The sequence below is a fragment of the Staurois parvus genome, unplaced genomic scaffold (genome assembly GCF_062004578.1).
Source record: "Staurois parvus isolate SC_StPar_1 unplaced genomic scaffold, SC_StPar_1.0 ptg002753l, whole genome shotgun sequence".
In the NCBI taxonomy this organism is placed as follows: Eukaryota; Metazoa; Chordata; class Amphibia; order Anura; family Ranidae; genus Staurois; species Staurois parvus.
In genome coordinates, this window is record NW_028320549.1 from 2,875,241 (window position 1) to 2,899,916 (window position 24,676).

Consider the following 24,676-nt stretch of genomic DNA (forward strand, 5'->3'; position numbering starts at 1 on the left):
ATTAAAAGAAAGTATACTGGAAACATACAGTGTCTGCAAGTCCATCCACGCACTTTCCAATGTTGCCCCTTCCTTGTACAATACAGAATAGATGCAGTCACCTGATTGCTGTTTTTTGCGGAGTCAGGTGACAATTTGACATGTAAGGGCTCATTAGCATGGGTGTCGAAAATGCTGTTTAAAATTTGTACAGCATATAGTTTTCTATGCTTCGAATACAGCACTATGGGGGGTTATGTACTAAAACGGCATGGTGCAAAATCTGGTGCAGCTCTGCCTAGAAACCAGTCAGCTTCCAGGTTTTATTGTCAAAGCTGGATTGAACAAGCTGAAGTTAGAAGCTGATTGCCTACCATGTACTTCTGCACCGGATTCAGAGTGCTCCAGTTTTAGCAAATCTCCCCCAGTAGGAATAAATGGAGCCATACACACAGCTGTATTTACAAATGAAAATGTGAGCTGTGTTTAGAGGCATATAAAAAAAAAAAAAAAAGTGTGTTCAGGGCAGTACATATACATACAGATTTTAGACCTGCAGACGGGTACACACATACAGATTTTAGACCTGCAGACAGGTACACACATACAGATTTTAGACCTGCAGACAGGTACACACATACAGATTTTATACATGCAGACGGGTACACACATACAGATTTTATACATGCAGACGGGTACACACATACAGATTTTAGACCTGCAGACAGGTACACACATACAGATTTTATACATGCAGACGGGTACACACATACAGATTTTATACATGCAGACGGGTACACACATACAGATTTTATACATGCAGACGGGTACACACATACAGATTTTATACATGCAGACGGGTACACACATACAGATTTTATACATGCAGACAGGTACACACATACAGATTTTATACATGCAGACGGGTACACACATACAAATTTTATACATGCAGACGGGTACACACATACAGATTTTATACATGCAGACGGGTACACACATACAGATTTTATACATGCAGACGGGTACACACATACAGATTTTATACATGCAGACGGGTACACACATACAGATTTTATACATGCAGACCGGTACACACATACAGATTTTATACATGCAGATGGGTACACACATACAGATTTTATACATGCAGACGGGTACACACATACAAATTTTATACATGCAGACAGGTACACACATACAGATTTTAGACCTGCAGACAGGTACACACATACAGATTTTAGACCTGCAGACAGGTACACACATACAGATTTTATACATGCAGACAGGTACACACATACAGATTTTATACATGCAGACGGGTACACACATACAGATTTTATACATGCAGACGGGTACACACATACAGATTTTATACATGCAGACAGGTACACACATACAGATTTTAGACCTGCAGACAGGTACACACATACAGATTTTATACATGCAGACAGGTACACACATACAGATTTTATACATGCAGACCGGTACACACATACAGATTTTATACATGCAGATGGGTACACACATACAGATTTTATACATGCAGACGGGTACACACATACAGATTTTAGACCTGCAGACGGGTACACACATACAGATTTTAGACCTGCAGACAGGTACACACATACAGATTTTATACATGCAGACAGGTACACACATACAGATTTTATACATGCAGACGGGTACACACATACAGATTTTATACATGCAGACGGGTACACACATACAGATTTTATACATGCAGACGGGTACACACATACAGATTTTATACATGCAGACGGGTACACACATACAGATTTTATACATGCAGACGGGTACACACATACAGATTTTATACATGCAGACGGGTACACACATACAGATTTTATACATGCAGACGGGTACACACATACAGATTTTATACATGCAGACCGGTACACACATACAGATTTTATACATGCAGATGGGTACACACATACAGATTTTATACATGCAGACGGGTACACACATACAGATTTTAGACCTGCAGACGGGTACACACATACAGATTTTAGACCTGCAGACGGGTACACACATACAGATTTTATACATGCAAACAGGTACACACATACAGATTTTAGACCTGCAGACGGGTACACACATACAGATTTTAGACCTGCAGACGGGTACACACATACAGATTTTATACATGCAGACGGGTACACACATACAAATTTTATACATGCAGACAGGTACACACATACAGATTTTAGACCTGCAGACAGGTACACACATACAGATTTTAGACCTGCAGACAGGTACACACATACAGATTTTATACATGCAGACAGGTACACACATACAGATTTTATACATGCAGACGGGTACACACATACAGATTTTATACATGCAGACGGGTACACACATACAGATTTTATACATGCAGACAGGTACACACATACAGATTTTAGACCTGCAGACAGGTACACACATACAGATTTTATACATGCAGACAGGTACACACATACAGATTTTATACATGCAGACCGGTACACACATACAGATTTTATACATGCAGACGGGTACACACATACAGATTTTAGACCTGCAGACGGGTACACACATACAGATTTTATACATGCAGACGGGTACACACATACAGATTTTAGACCTGCAGACGGGTACAAACATACAGATTTTAGACCTGCAGACGGGTACACACATACAGATTTTATACATGCAGACGGGTACACACATACAAATTTTATACATGCAGACAGGTACACACATACAGATTTTAGACCTGCAGACAGGTACACACATACAGATTTTAGACCTGCAGACAGGTACACACATACAGATTTTATACATGCAGACAGGTACACACATACAGATTTTATACATGCAGACGGGTACACACATACAGATTTTATACATGCAGACGGGTACACACATACAGATTTTATACATGCAGACAGGTACACACATACAGATTTTAGACCTGCAGACAGGTACACACATACAGATTTTATACATGCAGACAGGTACACACATACAGATTTTATACATGCAGACGGGTACACACATACAGATTTTATACATGCAGACGGGTACACACATACAGATTTTATACATGCAGACGGGTACACACATACAGATTTTATACATGCAGACGGGTACACACATACAGATTTTATACATGCAGACGGGTACACACATACAGATTTTATACATGCAGACGGGTACACACATACAGATTTTATACATGCAGACGGGTACACACATACAGATTTTATACATGCAGACGGGTACACACATACAGATTTTATACATGCAGACAGGTACACACATACAGATTTTATACATGCAGACGGGTACACACATACAAATTTTATACATGCAGACGGGTACACACATACAGATTTTATACATGCAGACAGGTACACACATACAGATTTTATACATGCAGACAGGTACACACATACAGATTTTATACATGCAGACGGGTACACACATACAGATTTTATACATGCAGACGGGTACACACATACAGATTTTATACATGCAGACGGGTACACACATACAGATTTTAGACCTGCAGACGGGTACACACATACAGATTTTAGACCTGCAGACGGGTACACACATACAGATTTTAGACCTGCAGACAGGTACACACATACAGATTTTAGACCTGCAGACGGGTACACACATACAGATTTTAGACCTGCAGACAGGTACACACATACAGATTTTAGACCTGCAGACAAGTACACACATATGGATTTTATACATGCAGACAGATACACACATACAGATTTTAGACCTGCAGACGAGTACACACATACAGATTTTAGACCTGCAGACAGGTACACACATTCACATGTGAAGTCAGAAGAATTGTACCTGTCTATAACTCAAGTACTTTAGGCATATACAGTATTTTACGCAGGACCTTCCGCCAGCTCTGCCAGCAAGAATTTGCATTCCAAGCAGAAAATATGCATATGCTGTGTGAATGAAGCCTACGGAGTGAGTTAGAGGTCTCTCATCTGTTTTTCTGGGGGTGCAACCTGATATTGATGAGACAGCTTAGAAAAGTTGCTGGTTGTGGCGCTCAATTTCTGTTTCTACACATCTGTCCATTTTTTTCTTATGACAGGTTTCCTTTAGTATGTAAAAATGTTAAAAAGAAAAGACAGAGTCCTTGTTGCACCCCAGCTCATTTACCATGCTTATCATGTCCTCAGTAAATGAGACTGAGCCACAGATGAGTGTGTAGGGTTTTCTTCTGCATGTCCCCAACACTATCTCCAAAAAGGTGGAGTTGATCCTTCCAATCTTGGAGTTCTTCATGTAGCTCATGGGTAGGTTTTCTAACGATTGTTCCTACAAAGAAAAAAAAAAAAAAAAAGGTTTAAAATCATGAAAAGGAATGGACAAGGGAATAGCAAACACAATATTCTAATGAGCCTGATCCCCAGACCATCAGATATCTGTGGAGGTCAAAGGATGACATCCAAATGGAAACTTTGTATAAGCCATTGTGTCAGAATGGAGCGTAATGATAGATGTCATCTATTTACATACTGCACGCTGTCACCAGACCATTCATTTCATCACAATGTTCTCATAATAATATAAGTGCATTTATTGTGTTTTATGTATGCTATTTACCTGTAAAGATTTCCTTTGTGTAGACAACCAAAAGCCATGAGACTGCTGCTAGAAGAAACCATCTTGTTTGTGACATTAGCAGCTCCAGCAGACTCAGAGCTGACACTCAAGTGACACTATAATATTCTATTCCACTCCTTCTCCAGCTGCTGCACAAAAGTTTATGTAGGGAGGTGAAAGGAGGGACATAGGAGCTGGGTCAGCACAGACAGAGATTAGACACTCCCAAAAGAAGAGATGGCTATGACATGCAAGTAGGAGAGGGCTGGAATAGGGGATTAACACTTTAAGTGGTCAGGTTTTCCTAGCAAGTAAGCATGCAAATGGAAAGTTAATAAAAAAAGATTTATGGAAGGTGGCGAATGGTCTCAGAGACCCTGCTGTTGTCCTACCCCTCCCACCCTCCTAAGGACACCTGAGCTTCCCTCTCCCTTCAAGATTGCACCTTCCCATAAAAACCTACCTAAAAAAATTAACCCCTACAGAATCCCCGCCACTTTGACACAAACCATCATGACATCACTCAGCTCCCACTGCTCCTGCCACCTATGACTGCCTCAACCACGATAACCTTTCACCTCTTCCACTAAACTACTTTAGGAGCTCAATTATTCCAAAAGTGTGCCACTGAAAGCTATGCTTCCAAAGATGATCAGCATGTGACCCTGTATACCGTACATTGAATGTTCAATGTCAACCTTTCTTGCACACTTGTAATTATGGTATATTGTACACGCTAAATTATCGCCTTACTTTTGCAATAAAAAAAAAATTAATGGGGAGAAAAAAAGCTGCAAGTAAGATTTTAATATGAAATTTTCCTGCAGTTGTACCTCCATTTTTTTTTTTTAAGTTGGTGACAGGGTCTCTGTAGCCTCCCTAGCGGTCTGATTATATCCATATTTCTGTGCTCAAAGTGGTACATTTTTTTGCATGGAAATATGTCTTTTTTTTTATTGTAGGCCTGTAATTTTTAAGAATAACTCACTGAAATCTGTCCGAACAAGAGTCTAGTAAACATCCCGGGTATGATAAAATTTGAAACACGAAATCATAAATAATATAATAAATAATAATAAAAAATAATAATATAATAATAATAAATTTAATAATATAATCAAACCAAAAACACTGAAATTTGAAATAGAGCGCCATCACTGCGCAAAGTCGCAAAATTGTTTTCAGTGTCTGATGACGAATTTCCCCACAAATCATTATCACTCAATTCTGCTAGTGGTTCTGATTTACTATCGCTGTTCTCTAGCTGGTCTAAAACCGCTTTTGACCTAAAGGGACGCTTTTTGGACGCTTCTCAGTTTCCAGGCAGAAAGAACAGTAAAAATGCAGGCAGGGCACAGGACGAAGCAGTAGGGACAATATGTATGTGAAATGGTTTGATACAGTAATGTTTTACTATGTGATTTTAGTGTACTGAGTGAATGTCACTTTTTGACAATTTTAAATTTCCCGCCAGTTACGTCCCCCGTACGTCCCGAAGCTCGCAGGGAATGGAATCCGGAAGACAGATGCCGGCATCGGCCGGAGGAGATGGCCGGGGACGCTGCAGGGGGGACATCGCGGGAGCGAAGGACAAGGTAAGTACAGAAGGGATCCCAGAGCAGCGCTGCAAGGTATTCCCGAGTGTAGCTCAGGGTTACCACTTGTGGTGCTGAAACTTTACCCCGAGCTACACTCGGGAATACCGCCAGGGAGGTTAAAGCCAATACTAGATAGACTGGGTAAAGCATAGAACTCCTGTAAGGTTTTTAGTTCACTCTGTGCCCCTGTTGGAGAAATTTTCCCTTCCAGGTCAGAGAATTATGGGAATTCTCTCCAGTGTTGATTCAGACTGCAGTTAAACCCTTTTTTCAGTAAAATTGGGAAGGATTAGAACCTCTGTCAAGTTATTATTGCTCTCTGTGATTACCGGCCCTGGTGACACCCGCTTCCCTGATTTTCTGCCCAGTGGGACAGGAAGTAAAGTAATATCTCCCCAAAGGGATCCCAGAAAACAATAAAAAAAACTCTTTTTACAAACCTTTCCAAAATGAAAATATAAAAATGACTAGAGCTGGCGGAGTAGATGTTTGTACACGTGTATGGTCCCAGCCAGAGGGGAGCATCACTATTCAGCAAGAGCTGACTGGTCACCTCTACCTTTAAAGTGGAACTAGACTCTTTCAGTCAACATGAACTATTTTTAATCCTCATGCTGCTAGCATTATTAAATAAAAAGGTATATTATATTTATTTGTTTTAGAGATAGTTCACACTAGATGCAGTCCAGTAGATTTGTTTTGCATCAAAAATGCATGCACAGTGTTTTCCATGCATTCCAATGGCCTTAGTTCACACTCAGTTCCAGTCAGTTTCCGGTGCAGAAAAAAAAAAAAAGTAGAACACGCTGCATTTTTTTCTGCACAGAACTGTTGTGGAACATAGCAAACTGCATCAAAACTGCACCAGAACGGCGTGTGGTGTGAACTGAAAGCAAAAACGTATCCAGAATGCATTCAAAGTGCGTTTTTATGGTGTGAACTGGCCCTTAAACTTTTTTTTTTTTTTTTTTTTAATTTTTCAGTTGTTTGCTGGTTTCTGACTTAGGTCATGCATCCCAGGAGTCTTTATGTTTAGTTTTTTTTTTTCTTTCATCTGGAGGAGGAGCTTTCTCATCTAAGCATACCTTTCCTGCATGCTTGAGCTAAGGGCAGATGGATTCCAGGAAGTACCTACATCTGCCCTTATTCAAGGTGGCCGCAGCAAGAAATGCCAGGGGGTGTTTGCAGTGACTGATCAACAAAATAAAGCATAAAAGGCAGCACAGTGGTGAAATGGTTAGCACTTCCGCCTGGCAGTATTAGGGTGGTTGGTTCGAATCCCAGCCACGGCACCACCTGCCTGAAGTTTGCATGTTCTCCCAGTGCCTGCGTGGGTTTCCTCCCACAATCCAAAGACATGCTGGTAGGTTACCTGGCTCCTGTCTAAACTGGCCCTAGTATGTGTACGTATGAATGTAAGTTATGGATCTTAGATTGTACACTCCTTGAGGGTTAGGGACTGATGTGAATGTACAATATATATGTACAGCGCTGTGTAAATTGACAGCACTATATAAGTACCTGAATAAATAAATAAATAAATAATGGATGGATGGGTGAGCTTGCTTTGAATCATAAAAATGAATTAAATAGCATTTTCGGTTCATAGTACTCAGATACAGTTAAGTTCTGTTTTAACATCAGGATTCCATGCCCCTAAGGTAGCGATCATGTGATCACCGATCTGGATTTTGGTCTGGACACTGGCACCAAAGCAGTGATTTCTGAAGGAGAAACATTACTACTGATTAGGAATGGCAGAATAATACAACATTTGAGTACAGCCTCACTTCAGAGAACCAGATGTGTGCCCAGGTAACCTATGATCTAAATCCGAACCATGAAGACTGACCTGACTAAAGACATAAAACAGTCTGACATTCCAGAATCGAGCTTGTTCCTGCAGAAAATTCTTCATGTAGATGTTTTTAAAAGTTCTGAAACAAGTAACTAAAGTGATGAAGGTCTCATCGTCTTCATTGTCGGTCACAGCAGTCAGGATTGGTATCATTGGGGCCAGCCCGGTTCCTGAGCACAGCATAAGCAGCTCGCCAAACTAGAAAATACAAAAAGAATACATATTGAAAATCTAGAAAAAAAACATCTCTAATATACTGCAAGAATTTAGAACTCTTTTATTCCGTTTTTTTTTTAAGTTTCTGATCTGCAGATGTTACAAACATTTGTTTCCACCCCAGCTGCTGTAATTTTGAAAATCAAGAGGAAATGGTTTGTATTTGACTATACAATTACATGTCCCATCCAGGGGCGGACTGACAACTCATAGGGCCCCCGGGCAATAGGGGATCATGGGGCCCCTGTGTCCTCGCCCACACCCAAAAAAGCCTATGAAACAGCCAATGAAACGTACCAGGGGCATCTCATGAGGCCCCCTACAGTGCCCGAGTGCACGAATGGTCAGTCCGCCCCTGGTCCCATCATTCATCAAAGCTCACAGGATGTAAGGAATAGGCCTGATGAAAATACCACGATGAATCATTTTGTCAAATTCTTTTTATTCAAAAACTTTTTAAACGTATAGACATGTATGAATTTATACAATTACAATACCCAGAGTGAATCGTACATTTCTCAGGGTATCTCTAGTTGAAGAGACACTATGAGGCTCCATGCACACTAGCGGGTTTTTTAAGCTAAAAAAAACGCTGAAAAAAGCGCTGGATAAAAAAGGCTGGTAATAGCATTTTTTGTAGCGTTTTAACAGTACATGTAGAAAGGTACAGTACATGTAAAAAAGCTGTTAGGAGCATTTTAGAAGAGTTTAGCATTTTTTTCTGCTGGAAAAAAACGATCCAAAAACAATTTTTTTTCTGCTTCTAAATGCAGAAGCTCAAAAAGCGCTAATAGCCTAAATCAGTGTGCGTGAACACATAGGAGAACATTATTTAGCTATGAGCAGAAAAAAAAAATGTTAATTACAGCTTCTAGGAGCTTAAAAAAAAACTATTGTGCATGGAGCCTGAGTGTGCAATAACCATAAAAAGAACCGAGTACCTGGGAGCAGGTATGAGAACAAATATACAGGTACAAAATTCAAGAGAAAAGACCCCAGAGGGATTTTAAAGTATTAGGTAATGGGGTAAAAAGGGAATGATAATAAAAAGGATGAAAGTTCTGAAAATGCTGGAAAACACCTCAATAGAAATGAATAAATTACTTTGCAACTAAAGCTCAAAAAGTGGAGTCACTGTGGGCATGTCAGCACATCCACGTAGTCCACACTACTCCGGATCAGGACTGTCTCCCACCACCATAAGATCACGATGAAACATTTCTTGCTATCAAACCTCATAAGCCAGGGGTGCTCAGCATTTTGAAGAGCGAGCAAATGATTTGGTAACCGGTCGTGGGCCACAATGAAATGAAATGGTTCAGAATTTCCCATTTTTTATTTTGAATAGTATAATGAACATTTTCCTCCTGAAGCTGCTGAATGCCCAGTGGGGAGGGGAATCGGGGGTTGGGAGGAGAAGCCAGCTTTTAATGGTTGCAGCAGGAAAATGGAGAGAATCGGTTCCTGTATATGCTGCCTCCGCTGTCCAAGTGTAAAACAGAATGTGACAGGGAGCCTGCACGGGCCCCCTGGAGCATGGGGCCGGGTCGCTATTACAACACATGACGCTACACCAGTGGTTGGGGGTGTGCTAAATACACATCTCAACTATGGGGTTTTGCCACCCCCCAAACCACAGATGTAAATGAGCTCCTACTGTCCTGAGCACCCTATAAGGCTACTTTCACACTGATGCGCTGCGGTTTACCTGCTCTGCGGGTGCAGCACATTGCACCTGCGACTCGCCTACGGGTTAGCTGTGCTTTGCCATAGACGCCATGGACACCAAAACTCTTCCATTCAGAAGTTTTGGTACACTTTCAGAAAATGCACCAAAACAGCAGGATATAAGAGAAGTGCTCTTCCCTGTTTTAAGTTCAAGGGCCACATCAGAGGGCCCTGCGGGCCAAGTTGAGCATCCATCATAAGCAATAAAAAAATGTAATAAGAAGAATATTACACTGCCTGCTCTGATTACATTCCACTTTGAATTCACTTTTTGAGTCACACACACAAGGCAATGCAAAGCTTGTCTATCAGAGTCACAGACCAAATAAATGTTTGTTTTCCCTACTGATCACTCATTATATTATAGTATAGTATAGGTTTTTTATAAAGCAAAAGCAATTTACACAGCGCTTTATATACTATTCATTCACTTCACTCCCTGCCCTCAAGAAGCTTACAATCTAAGGCCCCTGTCTCACATATATACCTACTGGGGCCAATTTAGACAGGAGGCAATTAACCTATTGGCATGTCTTTGGAGTGTGGAAGGAAACCAGAGTACCCGGAGGAAACCTGCAAATTCCATACAGATAGCTTTCTGTTTCTGACTTGAACTGGTGACCCCAGTGCTGCAAGGCAGAAGTGGTTAGCCACTGAGCCCCTATAGGCAGGGATGGAGATGTCTCCATGGATCTCTGATACAGAGATGGTCTCCCTCAAGGTGATGCACACTCCAGCTGCTGTTTGGACAACTTTAAAACTAATACAAAGCAGCACAGAGACACTTTAAAAGAAGGAAATATTACTTAGTGTTTTATTTGTATCACCGATGCGAGTCTAATCATTTTTTTCCCCAAATGTTGGAAATCCACTTGAATTGATGTGCTTTCACCATGTTACATGGGCAAATACAGCAAACTATCATTATAGTTCCTTACCATATAGTATTATATGTTTTATGGAAATCATGACAGAGAACATAGATCCATAGCCACCAGTCCTTGCCACAAAGAGCCTGCAAGTCAGTTCATTTTTTTTTTTTTATTATTATATCTTTTATTAAATTTTCCTTTAAAAGTACATTACAAAACAGCCATAAGTTCTTATTACATCATACACATATACTTAATCCCCATTCCCTCCCAACCCCCCCCCCCCCCCAGTACAAAAATCCCTGTCCAATTTCGTCCTATCCTCTCTTTCCCCTCCTATTGATCTAGTCATGTATAGAGGTCTATTTATCCATTTAACTTCTCTGACTCTACTACCGGGGGGACTTTCATTTTTAAAGCAGAGCTCCACACCAAAAGGGGAAGTTCCGCTTTAAAGATTGGTCCCCCGCTCCACATTAAGGATTGGCACCTTTGGAGGGCGGGGGGGGGGGGGGGGGGAGCAGGTACCCAAATTTGACAGGTACCCGCTCCCACTTCCATTCCGGTTGCCTAGGTGATCAGAAGCGGAAGGTATCCTCCCTTCCTCCCTCCCCGAAGTGTTTAGGGACACATGACAGGTCCCATAAGACTACAGGACCATTCAGGAAGTGCAGAGCTACTTGCGCATGCGCAGTGGGTACCCGGCTGTAAAGCCGCAAGCTGTCACAGCCGGGTGCCCACACTGAAGATGCCGGCGCCAGGGAGAGAAGACAGCTGGTACAACGGGCTGCAGGGGACACACCGCGGGTCCGTGAGACAGGTAAGTGTATGTTTTTTAAAAGTCAGCAGCTACAGTTTTTGTAGCTGCTGAGTTTTATTTTTTGACAGCGTGAGTGGAATTCCACTTTAAATATTTTTCTGATGTTGTAAACACATTCTATCTACCCCATGTCTTTCTAAATTTTTCCATTTCATCTTTTTCCATATAACAAAAGTTCCTCCATCCCCTTAACATATTCAGTTTTATCTATCCAATCCCTCATTGTTGGAGGTTCCTGAGCCTGCCAACACTTAGGGATTAAACCTTTTGCAGCACTAATCAGATGGTATAATAGGCTATTTTTATATTGTTTAACTGACATCTCTGTTTTATTGAAAAGACACACCCACTGATCCTTCTGAATAGATGTCCCCCAAATCTCCTGTATACGATGAATTATCTCCTGCCAAAACAAGTGAATTTTTGGGCACTCCCACTATATATGAGCCATTGTCCTTACTGCCCCACATCCTCTCCAGCATAAAAGTGATACTTCTACTCGCTGTTTATGTTCCCCACTCCGAGTACAATACCATCTAGACAAACATTTAGAATTCATTTAGAAACATTTAGAATTCCTATCAACTATATTCGTGATCATCACCTTAAACATTTTCCTCTTCTGTTGATCATTTATTTCTACACCCAATTATTTTTCCCACCCTTTCAAGAATTATGGGGATCCAGCTCCCACCAGGATCTTATACATCTTACATATTATATGTCCACAGCCCGTCTTAGAACTCAGCAGTTTTCCAAATGGGAGCATGTCCCCCACCGTCCCAAGAGGCTGAGGAAGCGTTGAGACAAGATGTCCCAATTGGCAATATCTCAATTCATCTAAAACAAAAAACAAATCCCTTTTATTCTTTAATTCTTGCAAAGTGTCTCCCTTTGTCTACTATATCTCCCAAACGTGCATTTCTATCTTTAAACCATTTTCCCAAAACGTTCCCTCTCCCCAGGGGAAAATATTCTGTGTCCACCAACGGCAACAATAATGAACTATATTTCCATCCCATGGACTTGTGTAAACCATCCCAAACTCTCAATACATCCCGTGTCAATGTGCTACTATTTTCATCCAATGCCCAAAACTCTTGTGGGATCCAAATGATCCTCTCCAACTGTGTTTTACTTAATATGCCTTCCATTTTAAAGTCAGTTAATTTATTGTTATGTTTTATACCTTGTACATGAGAGACCTTGAACCTGACCTTGTTGGGTTTGTATGGAAAGCCTCCAAATGGTCCCCTCCATGATACAGAGTCTCCTTCTCTCCAGCATTTTATGTACTCTGACATCAGACCATGTTCATAGACCTATAATAACAGACACATACATTATTAAAAGGGGTCTGGAAGTTCATACGTTTTTATTACTCATCTAATCCAACTTTTCTCAGACCGGGTTCACATATGTTCGAGGTCGGTTTCAGTGCGATTTGTAAAAGGAGTCCAGTGCTGTTTCTTTCAGTGGTTCAGGTGCGATTCAGGTGCAAATTTTTAAAGTGTATTGAAATCACGCCTGAACCGGACTGACTCGTACCTGGCTCTTTTTAAAATTGCACTGTGGCAGCCCCGCACATACATGAACCGGTTCCTTAGATAGTCTCATGTCATGTGAATCAGATGGATGAACCTTGGAGGAACTCTTGAAATAAATATCAGGCCTCAAGAAGCCCCTGCTAAAAATAATATCAATGAGTTGTAAAAAGATTTACATAAAGAATGTGGTGTATCTAGAGTATTTGACACCCAGAGGTTATGTTAAAACGGTCCCCTGCTAAGTAAAAACAAAATATTTTTAGTATTATTCCTGAAATTAAATAAAATAGTGGTAATAATAGTGAAACTGCACCCCCTTACATTAGTACCAGAGGAGACATGCCCCCTTACTGAGGTGTTCAGTGTGGGTATCACTCATTGGAGAAGTACTCATTACATTGTTAAACAGTATAGTACCCTTTTATTTTGGTGATTATTGTAGAAGTGACCCCTTACATTGGATGTCAGTGGAAAATTGGCTACTTACATTCACATAGTAGTGCATAGTAGTACATCACACCACTATTCCTCCCTGCTCAAGGGACCCCTAGCAACATCTGGAGGAACCCTAAGGTACCAGGGAACCTTTTTTGAGAAAAGCTGGTCTAATCATTTAAGTATCTTTTCTATATTTGTTATTTATAATCCACGGGGATAACAATCCTCTTTCAGTATGTTATGAATAGATTAAAGCAGGGCTTAAAATTTCAAGTCCTCAGCTACTTGCCAGGCCTTAAGAGTTACTCGCCACCAACAAACACACACAAACAGAGAAACCTGTACACACACACACAGACATGTACATATACACACACAGAAACATGTACACACGCACACACACAGACACATACACACACAGAGACATGTACACACATACATACACGCACAGAGACATGTACACACACACACACATGCAGACACATGTATACACACACAGGCACGTACAGACATGCATACACACAGATACATGTACATACACAGAAATACACAAGCATAGACACATGTACATACACACAGACACATGTACGTACATACACACAAACACATACACACGTACATGCACACACAGACACATGTACATACACGCAGACACATGTACAGATACACACATGTACATACACATGTATATACACGCACACACGCCCCCTATAAAAAGTTGCAGTACTTCGTTGTTCACTCATAGAGTCGGGTACTGCACTCTAGGGGGAGGCAGAGAGCACAGAACACACTCCTTCCATTTCTTTCACTGCGCTCAGCTATTGAGCAGTCTGACGGCTCCCAGTGCCAATGACAGATCCTGCCTGAGCTCCGAGCCTGCTCAGTAAGACGGCCCTAGGGACACCGTAATTTCCACTCGCCATTGGCGAGCAGGCAAGTGGAAATCTCAAGCCTTGGATTAAAGTATAAAATTGGCCACAGACATGAGATTACAGTCACCCAGTAGGGCTGTTTTCTGCGGTACTGGGGTATTATCTCACATCTCTGGCCAACTGCTCTCAGGCATTGATTATACAGTTAGGTAAAGTTAGAAAACCTTGTCTGATTAAAGAATATGTAAACCCAACATTTCATATTTCTGATATATACCTGCTGTACCATGTACCTGTATGAAAAAAGTACCCTGTATTCTTTGCATTTCTTCCTTTTTGTGAAATCCCTGGTGTTCCTGTCAGTCCCTCTGCTTTCCTATTAAAAACTGACCACACTAGGCATGAGAGCACAGTGTGGTCAGTTCTCTAGCTGTGCTGGGAACGCAGCCTGTTCTCCTCCAATGATTACACTTTTCCTGACACGCCCCCCTGTGCAGCCATTCACTTTGAAGACCAGTGTGCTTCTGTTTATCCTCCCCCACCTCTCTAAAACAGCTGAGAACAGAGGGTATGTGATCACTTCTTAAAAAGGGAAATAAAATATATGTGTAATGTTTTGTATATCTAGGCAAGTGTTTTACCTTTTATTTCTATTTTAAACTGAATGGGTTGTTTTACAAGCTGAGGGTTTACATGTACTTTAATATTCTCAAAGAGATAAGAGAAGCTGGCAACATCTTGACAAATCTCCCTCTTTAAATAGGCATGACATGAAGATGAACGCTCAGAATACTCAAGAACATCTAATTCTACAATAGTGATGCAAGAATGGTGCCAGAAGACAGACAAGTCATGGCTACATGTAAAGTCCAAGAACATCTTTTTAGATTACCTGTACAATACAAGGCTGTCCTAAAACTCCTCAATTCATCCCTCTGTAGTGACCAGTACTAAATGTGTTTTTTGGCTGTGTCTAGGACAATCTGATCACATTTGTGCTGCCAAATGCAGCATATTAATGCATCATCTAATGCGGGGGGTCAGCAACCAGCAGATCACAGCCAGGTGACTGGTAGTGCAATGCAGAGGGACTACTTGTAAAGCTGGAGCTGTAGTAGGGATCAAGAGCTGCATAAGCGGATGCCTCCTCTGTAGTGCCGGCTTCTGTCCCATGTGGAGGGATACCAACTGCACTCCACCTCTTATCCCGGCTAGCGGTCTCCAGGGTGGTGCCAGGAGCAGGAAAAAGATGTTCAGGTCAGTGAGAAGCAATACACTGGGCATAGTAGTATACGGCTGCTTTCACACTGATCTGCTGCAGTTTACCCACACCACGGGTGCAGTGCAGTGTACCTGCAGCTTTTCTGCAGGTTTGCTGCGCTTAGCCATATACCTATTATATCCTACAGGATTGGCGCACTTTCTGAAAGCTCACCACACCTGTAGGATATAAATACAGTGGGGAAAAAAATCATTTGATTTCCTGCAAATGTTTTTACATTTGCCCACTTACAAAGAAATGAAGGGTCTATAATTTTTATCATAGGTGTATTTTAAATACTAGAGACAGAAAATCAACCAATAAAATCCAGAAAAAAAACAAAAACATGAAACAAATGTTATAAATTGGAGTTCAGGGGGTAAAAAAAGTATTTGATCCCCTGCCAACCAACAATAATTCTGGCTCCGCAATAACAATAAACAAACAGAGGGTGCACTGGCCTAGTGCATTATCCTTTAACCACCTCCCGTCTGGCTGTTGTATATAAAACGGCCGGACAGTGGCAGTGCAGGGTCGGGTGGTCGTTTAGAAATGGCCTCCCCGCCCCCTGCTTGTGCGCGCTCCCTGGGAGCGCACAGCACCGCGATCCGGTGCCCGCTGTGTCCTCCGGACACAGTGGAGCACCGATCGTCGGACGGGACCTCTGTGCAGAGTAGTAAGCAAGATGTCACTTTTGACATCATTGCTTACTACGTGTCAAATCTGTGAATGATCACAGAGGTCACATGGTACAAGGCTGTTCACAACAGCCTTGTACCATGTGACAAGCTGTGACCAATCACAGCTCACACAGTAGTTCTCAATGGCTGCAAGAATGCAGCGCCAGAGAAAAGGAGAAATGATTGCTTTTACAGCCTTTATGGGTGTAAAAGCAATCAGTGTAAAAAAAAAAAAAAAAAAAAAAGCATCACCGCCCCACAAGTAGTACAGTGTCACCATGGTGACACTGTACTGCTAGGGTGATAGTATGTTAAAAAAAAAACACAAATAATAATATAAAAGAAAAATCAAAATGTAAAAAAAAAACTGCTTAAAAATTATAATTTTTGGTTATAAACTAATTTAGGTTATTTTTTTTTTACTAAAAAGGTAACGGAATAAATTTTGACCAAGATTTATGATGAAATATTATTTATTTGCAAAATTTTATAAGAAAAACACTTTTGTTCAAAATGTTTGGACTTCATTTACATAGCAAAAAAAATTAAAATCCCAGCGGTGAATAAATACCACCAAAATAAAGCTTTATCTGTCTCAAAAAAAATGCTAAAAATTTCATATGGATACAGTGTTGCATGACCGCGCAATTGTCATTCAAAGTGTCATAGCACTGAAAGCTGAAAATTGTCCTGGACAGGAAGGGGGTAAAAGTGTCCTGACTGGAAGTGGTTAAAATATTTAATATGTAAAAAGGTAAGTATTATACTCACAAAGTCATTAAAAGTACAAATTCATCTCACGAGTACAGCACAAACAGTCCGCAAACATCAAGATGTAAGAGAACGATGGAACATCCACAGGCTGATGCATTTTGAGGGCTTATCCTCTTCCTCAGAGAATACTGCTCTGGACTGAGGCTCTGAGGAAGAGGATAAGTCCTCGAAACGCGGACTGTTTCTGCTGCACTCATGAGATGAATTTGTACTTTTAATTACTTTTTGAGTATAATACCTTTTTACATAATAAAGATTTTAAAGGATAATGCACTAGGCCAGTGCTCCCTCTGTTTGTTTATTGTTATTGCAGTGCTCCCAGACCCCCCCCCCCCTAGTCTTGTGAGAGCAGCAAGGCAACTGAACCCCATGAAGGCCAAGTTTTGACTACAGCCCATTAACTATTTTTGGGCCAACTCCCCAAGCGCAGGAAGATTTCAGTTTTCCATTTCTTTGTCAATAATTCTGGCTCCCACAGACTGGCTATGGGCTCATGTGGTACACAGGTTAGTCCTGTCAATTTAAGAAGATGGTCCTAACAACAACTCTTTATGTGTATAAAATACACCTGTGCACAGAATCTCATTCTTCCTCACCATCATGGGCAAGACCAAAGAACTGTCAAAGGATGTCAGGGACAAGATTGTAGACCTGCACAGGCTGGAATGGGCTACAAGATCATCAGCAACAACTGTTGGGGCGATCATTCGCAAATGGAAGAAATACAAAATAACCATCAATCGTCCTCGGTCTGGAACTCTATGCAAGATTTTGTCTCATGGGGTAAGGATGATCATGAGAAAAGTGAGGGATCAGCCCAGAACTACACGGGATGAGCTTATGAATGATCTCAAGGCAGTTGGGACCACAGTCACCAAACAAACCATTGGTAACACAATACGTCGCCATGGATTGAAATCTTGCAGCAACAGCAAGGTCCCCCTCCTCAAGAAAGCACATGTCCAGGTCTGTCTGAAGTTTTCCATTGAACATCTAAATGATTCAGAGAAGGATTGGGAGAAAGTGCTGTGGTCAGATGAGACCAAAATTGAGCTCTTTGGCATTAACTAGACTTGCCGTGTTTGGAGGAAGAAAAATGATGACTATGACCCTAAGAACACCATCCCTACAGTCAAGCACGGAGGTGGAACCATTATGCTTTGGGGCTGTTTCTCTGCTAATGGTACAGGCCAACTTTGCCACATTGAGGGGAAAATAGAGGGGGCCATGTATTGTAAAATACTGGATGAGAACCTTCTTCCCTCAGCCAGAACACTGAAGATGGGTCGTGAATGGGTCTTCCAGCATGACAATGACCCAAAACATACCGCCAAGGCAACAAAGGAGTGGCTCAAGAAGAAGCACATTAAGGTCATGAAGTGGCCTAGCCAGTCTCCAGACCTTAATCCTATACAAAATGTATGGAGGGAGCTGAAACTTTGAGTTGCCAAGCGACAGCCAAGAAACCTTAGAGAAGATCTGTAGAGTGGACCAAAATCCCTCCTGAGATGTGTGCAAACCTTGTAACCAACTACAAGAAAAGTCTTACCTCTGTGCTTGCCAATAAGGGTTTCTCCACCAAGTACTAAGTCATATTTTGCTTGGGGATCAAATACTTATTTTACTCACTGAACTGCAACTCAACTTATAACATTTGTATTATGTGGTTTTTTTGGATTTTTTGTTGATATTCTGTCTTTATCATTTAAAATACACCTATGATAAAAATTATGGACCCTTCATTTTTTTGTAAGCCGGGCAAACTTACAAAATCTGCAGAATATCAAATAATTATTTTCCCCACTGTAGAAGAAACCCTTTATACTCCTTTTTAATCAGGTAAACATAACTTAGTACAGTACACGTTTCATATTTACTATTTGCTACCACCAGACGACAAATTCCAAATAAAAGCAAACACCGGAGGATCAGATGGACATGGTCTGTAAAACAGACCTTAAAGTAAATCCATGGTCAAAATGTAGACTCATAATTTCCACACTGAATTTCAATTATTTATACGGAGATAATTATTATTACTACCAGGGGTGGACTGACAACTCATGGGGCCCCCGGGCAATAGGGGATCATGGGGCCCCTGTGTCCTTGCCTAAACTCAAAAAAGCCTATGAGCCTATGAAAACGGTACCAGGGGCATCTCATGGGGCCCCCTACTGACCCTGGGCCCTCGGGCAGTGCCCACGTTTCCAAATGGTCAGTCCGCCCCTGATTACTACTACTACAGGTACTTATATAGGCCCTTCAATTTACGCAGCACTTTTACATATATATTGTGCACTCACATCAGTCCCTAACCCTCAAGGGGCTTACAATCTAAGGTCTCTAACTCACATTCATACATACACATGCTAGGACCAATTTAGACAGGATCCAATTAACCTACCAGCATGTCTTTGGAGTGTGGGAGGAAACTGGAGAACCCGGAGGAAATCCACGCAGGCACAGGGAGAATATGCAAACTCCAGGCAGGTGGTGCCGTGGTTGGGATTCGAACCAACAACCCTAGTACTGGCAGGCGGAAGTGCTAACCATTTAGCCACTGTGCTGCCCACTACATATTATTCCTAACAATTTTGAAATTTGTAAAATCACTTTGTGAAGATCCCCACACATTTACTTCATCCAAATTCTGTGACATAAATTTACTATGCCCTGCAAGTAGGCACTGCTGTATCACACATTTCACAGAACCTGCTTTCTGACCTACAGAGGAGCTGAAAGGAGGAGTTTGAGGAGGCAGAGTCAGTACAGGAATCACGGTTTGCTGGCAGCAAGGTACCATGAGAAATGTAGACCTTAGATTTTAAAAGTAAACCAAAGGAATGAACAGAGTACAAGCTGCAAAGCATGCAGGGAGTGCAGGAATTTATGGACTGAGATTGCAGCACTGGGTCTCTATGCAATGTAGGCAGATCACGGCTGGTGGGAAAGGCTTACATAGCTTCCAAACAACACTGTAAAAAAACAAACAATAAAAAGCCTGAAACAACAACCCCCTAAAAAGTGGCTGCAAAAACATCCTGAGTACTTTGTATTAAATATTTATCTTTAAAATAAAGACTAAACTGATATTGAAAAAAAATGATGTAAACAATCAATTTATAAAGTTGTGACTTTCAAAAAAGAGGGGTATAAAATTGACTTATTCACATAATTTCTCTGTAGTAGCATTTCTCTGAATGTAGAGCCTGATACAGACACTGTAGGAGGTTAGTTATGGCTGCAGGAGCAGGACGTGCAGTAAATGTTTTATAAAATATCATTTAAAGGTGATGGAGAAGAATAGACTCTGGTGTAAGGTGACTCCGGGGATCAGAAGACACAGCCGGCCATTCTTTAGGTTAGTAAGAGTGCCGACAGCTGATATCATATACATTTCTGTTTCTTCAATTACAGGAGTATTATGTGTCTGTATTTACATCATGTATATGTTTGCTGCAGCACTTCATAGGATGAGCGGACAATTAAGTTAATTACACAATCTAATGCTAGCATTCGGGGAATACAGACAGCCGTAAGAAGCCGACACAACTTCAGGCCTTTCCCAACTCTTCTAAAAGAAAAAAATGCAGTGGGGTTTGCTGTTAATAACAATGACAGCCTAATTTTGCACTAACCTGGTTGCAAACTCTTACATATACCCAGTAAGGTGACTGGCTACAGAGATAAAGCAAATCCTCCTACATAAGTTGTACCTGGCTATCTGCAGCCCTCTCTTCTCTAGTTCCGTTCAAAGTCCAGAAATTATAAAGCTTGTCTGAGCTACCAAACGGTAGGGAGCGGGGAGCTCAGTATGAGAGCTTTCAGAACTGATTGGAGGGAAGGGACAACCCCCCCCCCTTCTTCACACAGCTCAGAGGAACGGAGCAGATGCTGTCAATTACAGGTTGTGTGCTGGAGCTCCATCCCGTCACCATTTTTCCCTTGGTGTCAGGAAACCTTGTCAGAAGTGATTGATGCAGATAACAGAGGAACTGGGCAACAGATAAAAAATGACACTTAGTGTTCTGGACTGAGGCAAGTACACACAATAGATGAATATGCTTTGTTCATATTTCATGTCTGAGGTTTACAACCAGTTTAACCACTTGCCTACCGGGCACATTCATCCCTTTCCTGCCCAGGTCAATTTTCAGCTTTCAGTGCTGTCACACTTTATATGACTAATGTGCGGTCATGCAACACTGTACTCATATGAAAATTTTTTTTTTTAGACATATAGAGCTTTCTTTTGGTGGTATTTAACCATCACTGTTTTTGTTTTTTTTTTGCTAAACAAACAAAAAAAGACCAAAAATTAAAAAAAAATTATTTTTTTTATTAGTTTCTGTTATAAAATTTAACAGAATGTGTGCTGGTGAGGCTACATTGATGGGCACCGATAGGCAGCACTGACGAGGAGGCACTGATGAGGTTGAATGATGGGCACTGACCGTATGCGGCACTGATAGAAACTGACTGGTGGCACTGATAGAAACTGACTGGTGGCACTGATAAAAACTGACTGGCAGCATTGATGGACACTGTTGGGGCTGGGGGCTGTACTGGACTCTCTCTGATTTTTTTACATACATTTGCCAATTACTGTCTCTCCTCTTTCCTCACACTGTGACAGTGTGAGGAAAGTGCAGCTGATCACTGGCAACTGAATTTACACTGTGATAAGCTGTGTCATTGGTCACAGCTGATCACGTGGTAAAAGGGCACTGTGATTGGTCTTTTATCATGTCATGTGATCAGCTGTTTCCGACAGACACAGCAATCACAGAGCTCACCGGGTGAACGCTCCAGGGGGCGTGTGGGAGGCGCAGTTCTGGAGGACATCATATGATGCCCTCCCAAAACTAGATGACCACACTGTAGCCGTCATTTGGCTATAGCCCGGTCATCAAGTGGTTAAGAGATATTTTAAAGCTGAAGTTGAATCTGCTTATATTTTGCCTTTCTTGGTTCAGCCCCCACCCCCCATATACACACACTTCATCAGAGTAGTCATTTCAGTCCAGGAGAGGGGTCTGTACAACTGTGCAAGATTGAAGGGAAGGCCGGAGTTCAGCTTGAATCTGAACTTTTACCTACAGTATATACACTATTTATAAGGTTAAAGTGATAGTAAACACCTACATTTATTGTGGGGGGGGATCCATACTCACATTGTACAATGAATTCTTTTTTAAACTGCCTCTTTTCAGCTCCTGCAGCTGGTGTCTCCTTAGTAAGACAGCTCCTTAGGAGACACCTGTGTGTATGCATCTGTAGACACACACAGCGCCTGGCAAGCCTTGCCCTGCTTCCTTCTCCCATCAACTTGAGTCACGGTAGCAGGAGCCTATTGCTGTGCTGCCCTCAGTACCCGTCTCTAGGATCCGGAAGACCGGGTAAGTGGTGCAGATTGGTGGGGATGGGCAGCAGTGACAACAAACCACTGGTAAAGGTGGCCATGGATGAAATTTGGATGGTTTAGCAGGGATCAGCTGAATGTTGATCAATGTGTAGCGGTTCTTGTTCACAGATATCAATCATTAGAAAGTGATTGCCGACTAGGGGCTGCAGCTGTTGGTCGGTGTATTTTGACAACAGAGGAGGCCTGCTTTTAGAATACAACATCCCAGCAATGCTATACCTCTATCAAGCTTGATTGTGTGGATGGAGGCATCTGTTTCTTTTTTCTCATTTGGCCCGCTGGCTAAACTAAAAATACAAATCATCTATGGCCACCTTAACACTATGTTGACACCAAAGCGGTTTCTGCAGCGTTTTGCAGAAACACAGTACAGTCCATTTAACATGATTTCCTATGGGACATGTTCACACCTGTGCGTTTTTACCCGATGCTTTTTTTGGAAAGGGTCAGGGACTTTTTTGAATGCAAAAAGTTGCGTTTTTGTTTCTACAGATTTCAATGGAAACGCTGCAGAAAAGCATGCATTGCATTTTTTCTGCGTTTTTAAACTGCCAAGCAATAAGAAAAATAAAAAAAAAATGAAAGAAAAAAAAAAAAAACGCGACAAAAATGCAGGTGCAAACACGCAACGCAAAACGCAATGCAGAAATGGCTCAAATGCAACCTGCATAGGTGTGAGCCTAGCCTAAGGGCAGATTTAGACATGTGCCTAATCTTTCTTTCTCTGAAACCTGACGTTCGGATTGCACTTCAGAGGCTACCAAAAGGTGGCGAGGAAGCAATGTGATGTCTCCTCACCACTTGTTTTAACTCCATTTGTCAACAATCGCATCGCAACTGCGTGGCACTTCCTCATTTGCTTGAATGTGTAGTGTTTGACAGCTTTGCTACCCGCCAATCAATCCATCTTGAGTAAACTTTGCGCCTGCAGAATGTTAACACCCTCATCTGCTGCCTATTGCTGATTAAGGTGGGGGGGGCAATAAAGTGTCTCAAATGTGTATTTTCTTCACTCCCCAATTGCATGTCTAAATGAAGTCTTAGCTGTTTGGGGACTGGGGGCACCTTAATGCGGAGAATGCATTAAAGTGGTTGTAATCTTCAGACATGAAATATGAACAAAGGATATCCCTCCACACTAAACAAATAGTATATAGTTGCCAGCGCACTAAAAGCTGCTAAGCACTCAGGTAACCAGTAAAACCTCAGACAAATTGTATTATAGTGCAGTGCTAAAATATATGGACAAAAGCGACCAATAAAATGCAATCACTGTGTAAAATAGTTTGTGACAACTTTTGACATAACACAGGAGGTGGCTTACTTTACAGATTCGCAGGACCCGCGGTAGGATTTCCATACACCTGGTAAGCTGACCTGTCCATCCCTTAAAGGGATCCTGGTTACCTTTCCATCACACACCAGAGGCTACAGGATCCAGGCACACTCAGTGAGGGATTCTACTCCATTCCTGACCAGATCTTGATGACCTTCGGTGACATCAGGATATTTACATACAAATGTGCATTTTATTATGCGCTCTGGTGAGTGCGCATTCTTCTCATTTTTGATTGCACAAGCACCAACTTCCAGTTGAATACAGGATTCATGTTTTATGACACCAGCTATCGTACAAACTATTTTACACAGTGATTGGATTTTATTGGTCTCTTTTGTCTATATATTTTAGCGCTGCACTATAATACAATTTGTTCTTAGATTGTAAGCTCTGAGGAGCAGGGCCCTCCTATCCCTCTTGTATTGATCTGTGTTGTTTTATTGTCTCCTGTTATATTGTAAAGCGCTGAGCAAACTGTTGGTGCTATATAAATCCTGTATAATAATAACACTTGTCTCAATTTAGAGCACTAATTGTCATTTCTGTCTGCTGTGTTGTTCTTCTGCGCTCAGCATGAATCACTGCTTTAACTGGTTCCGCGCCGCCCTATAGCAGAAATACTGCTACAGGG

The 24,676-nt window shown here is 41.5% G+C and overlaps 1 protein-coding gene across 1 annotated transcript in view; it reads right to left on the reverse strand.

The window, feature by feature from the left end:
• Nucleotides 1-3,362: 3,362 nt before the first annotated feature.
• The window catches only part of CYB5RL (cytochrome b5 reductase like), a 33,493-nt gene continuing 12,179 nt past the window's right edge, over nt 3,363-24,676 (reverse strand). The window contains exons 5-7 of the mRNA XM_089666591.1: nt 12,927-13,031; nt 8,068-8,271; nt 3,363-4,329 (exon numbers count right to left, since the gene is read on the reverse strand). Of these exons, the coding sequence (XP_089522717.1) occupies nt 4,126-4,329; nt 8,068-8,271; nt 12,927-13,031 (513 nt within the window). The 3' untranslated portion in view covers nt 3,363-4,125. The remainder of the gene's footprint in view (nt 4,330-8,067; nt 8,272-12,926; nt 13,032-24,676) is intronic.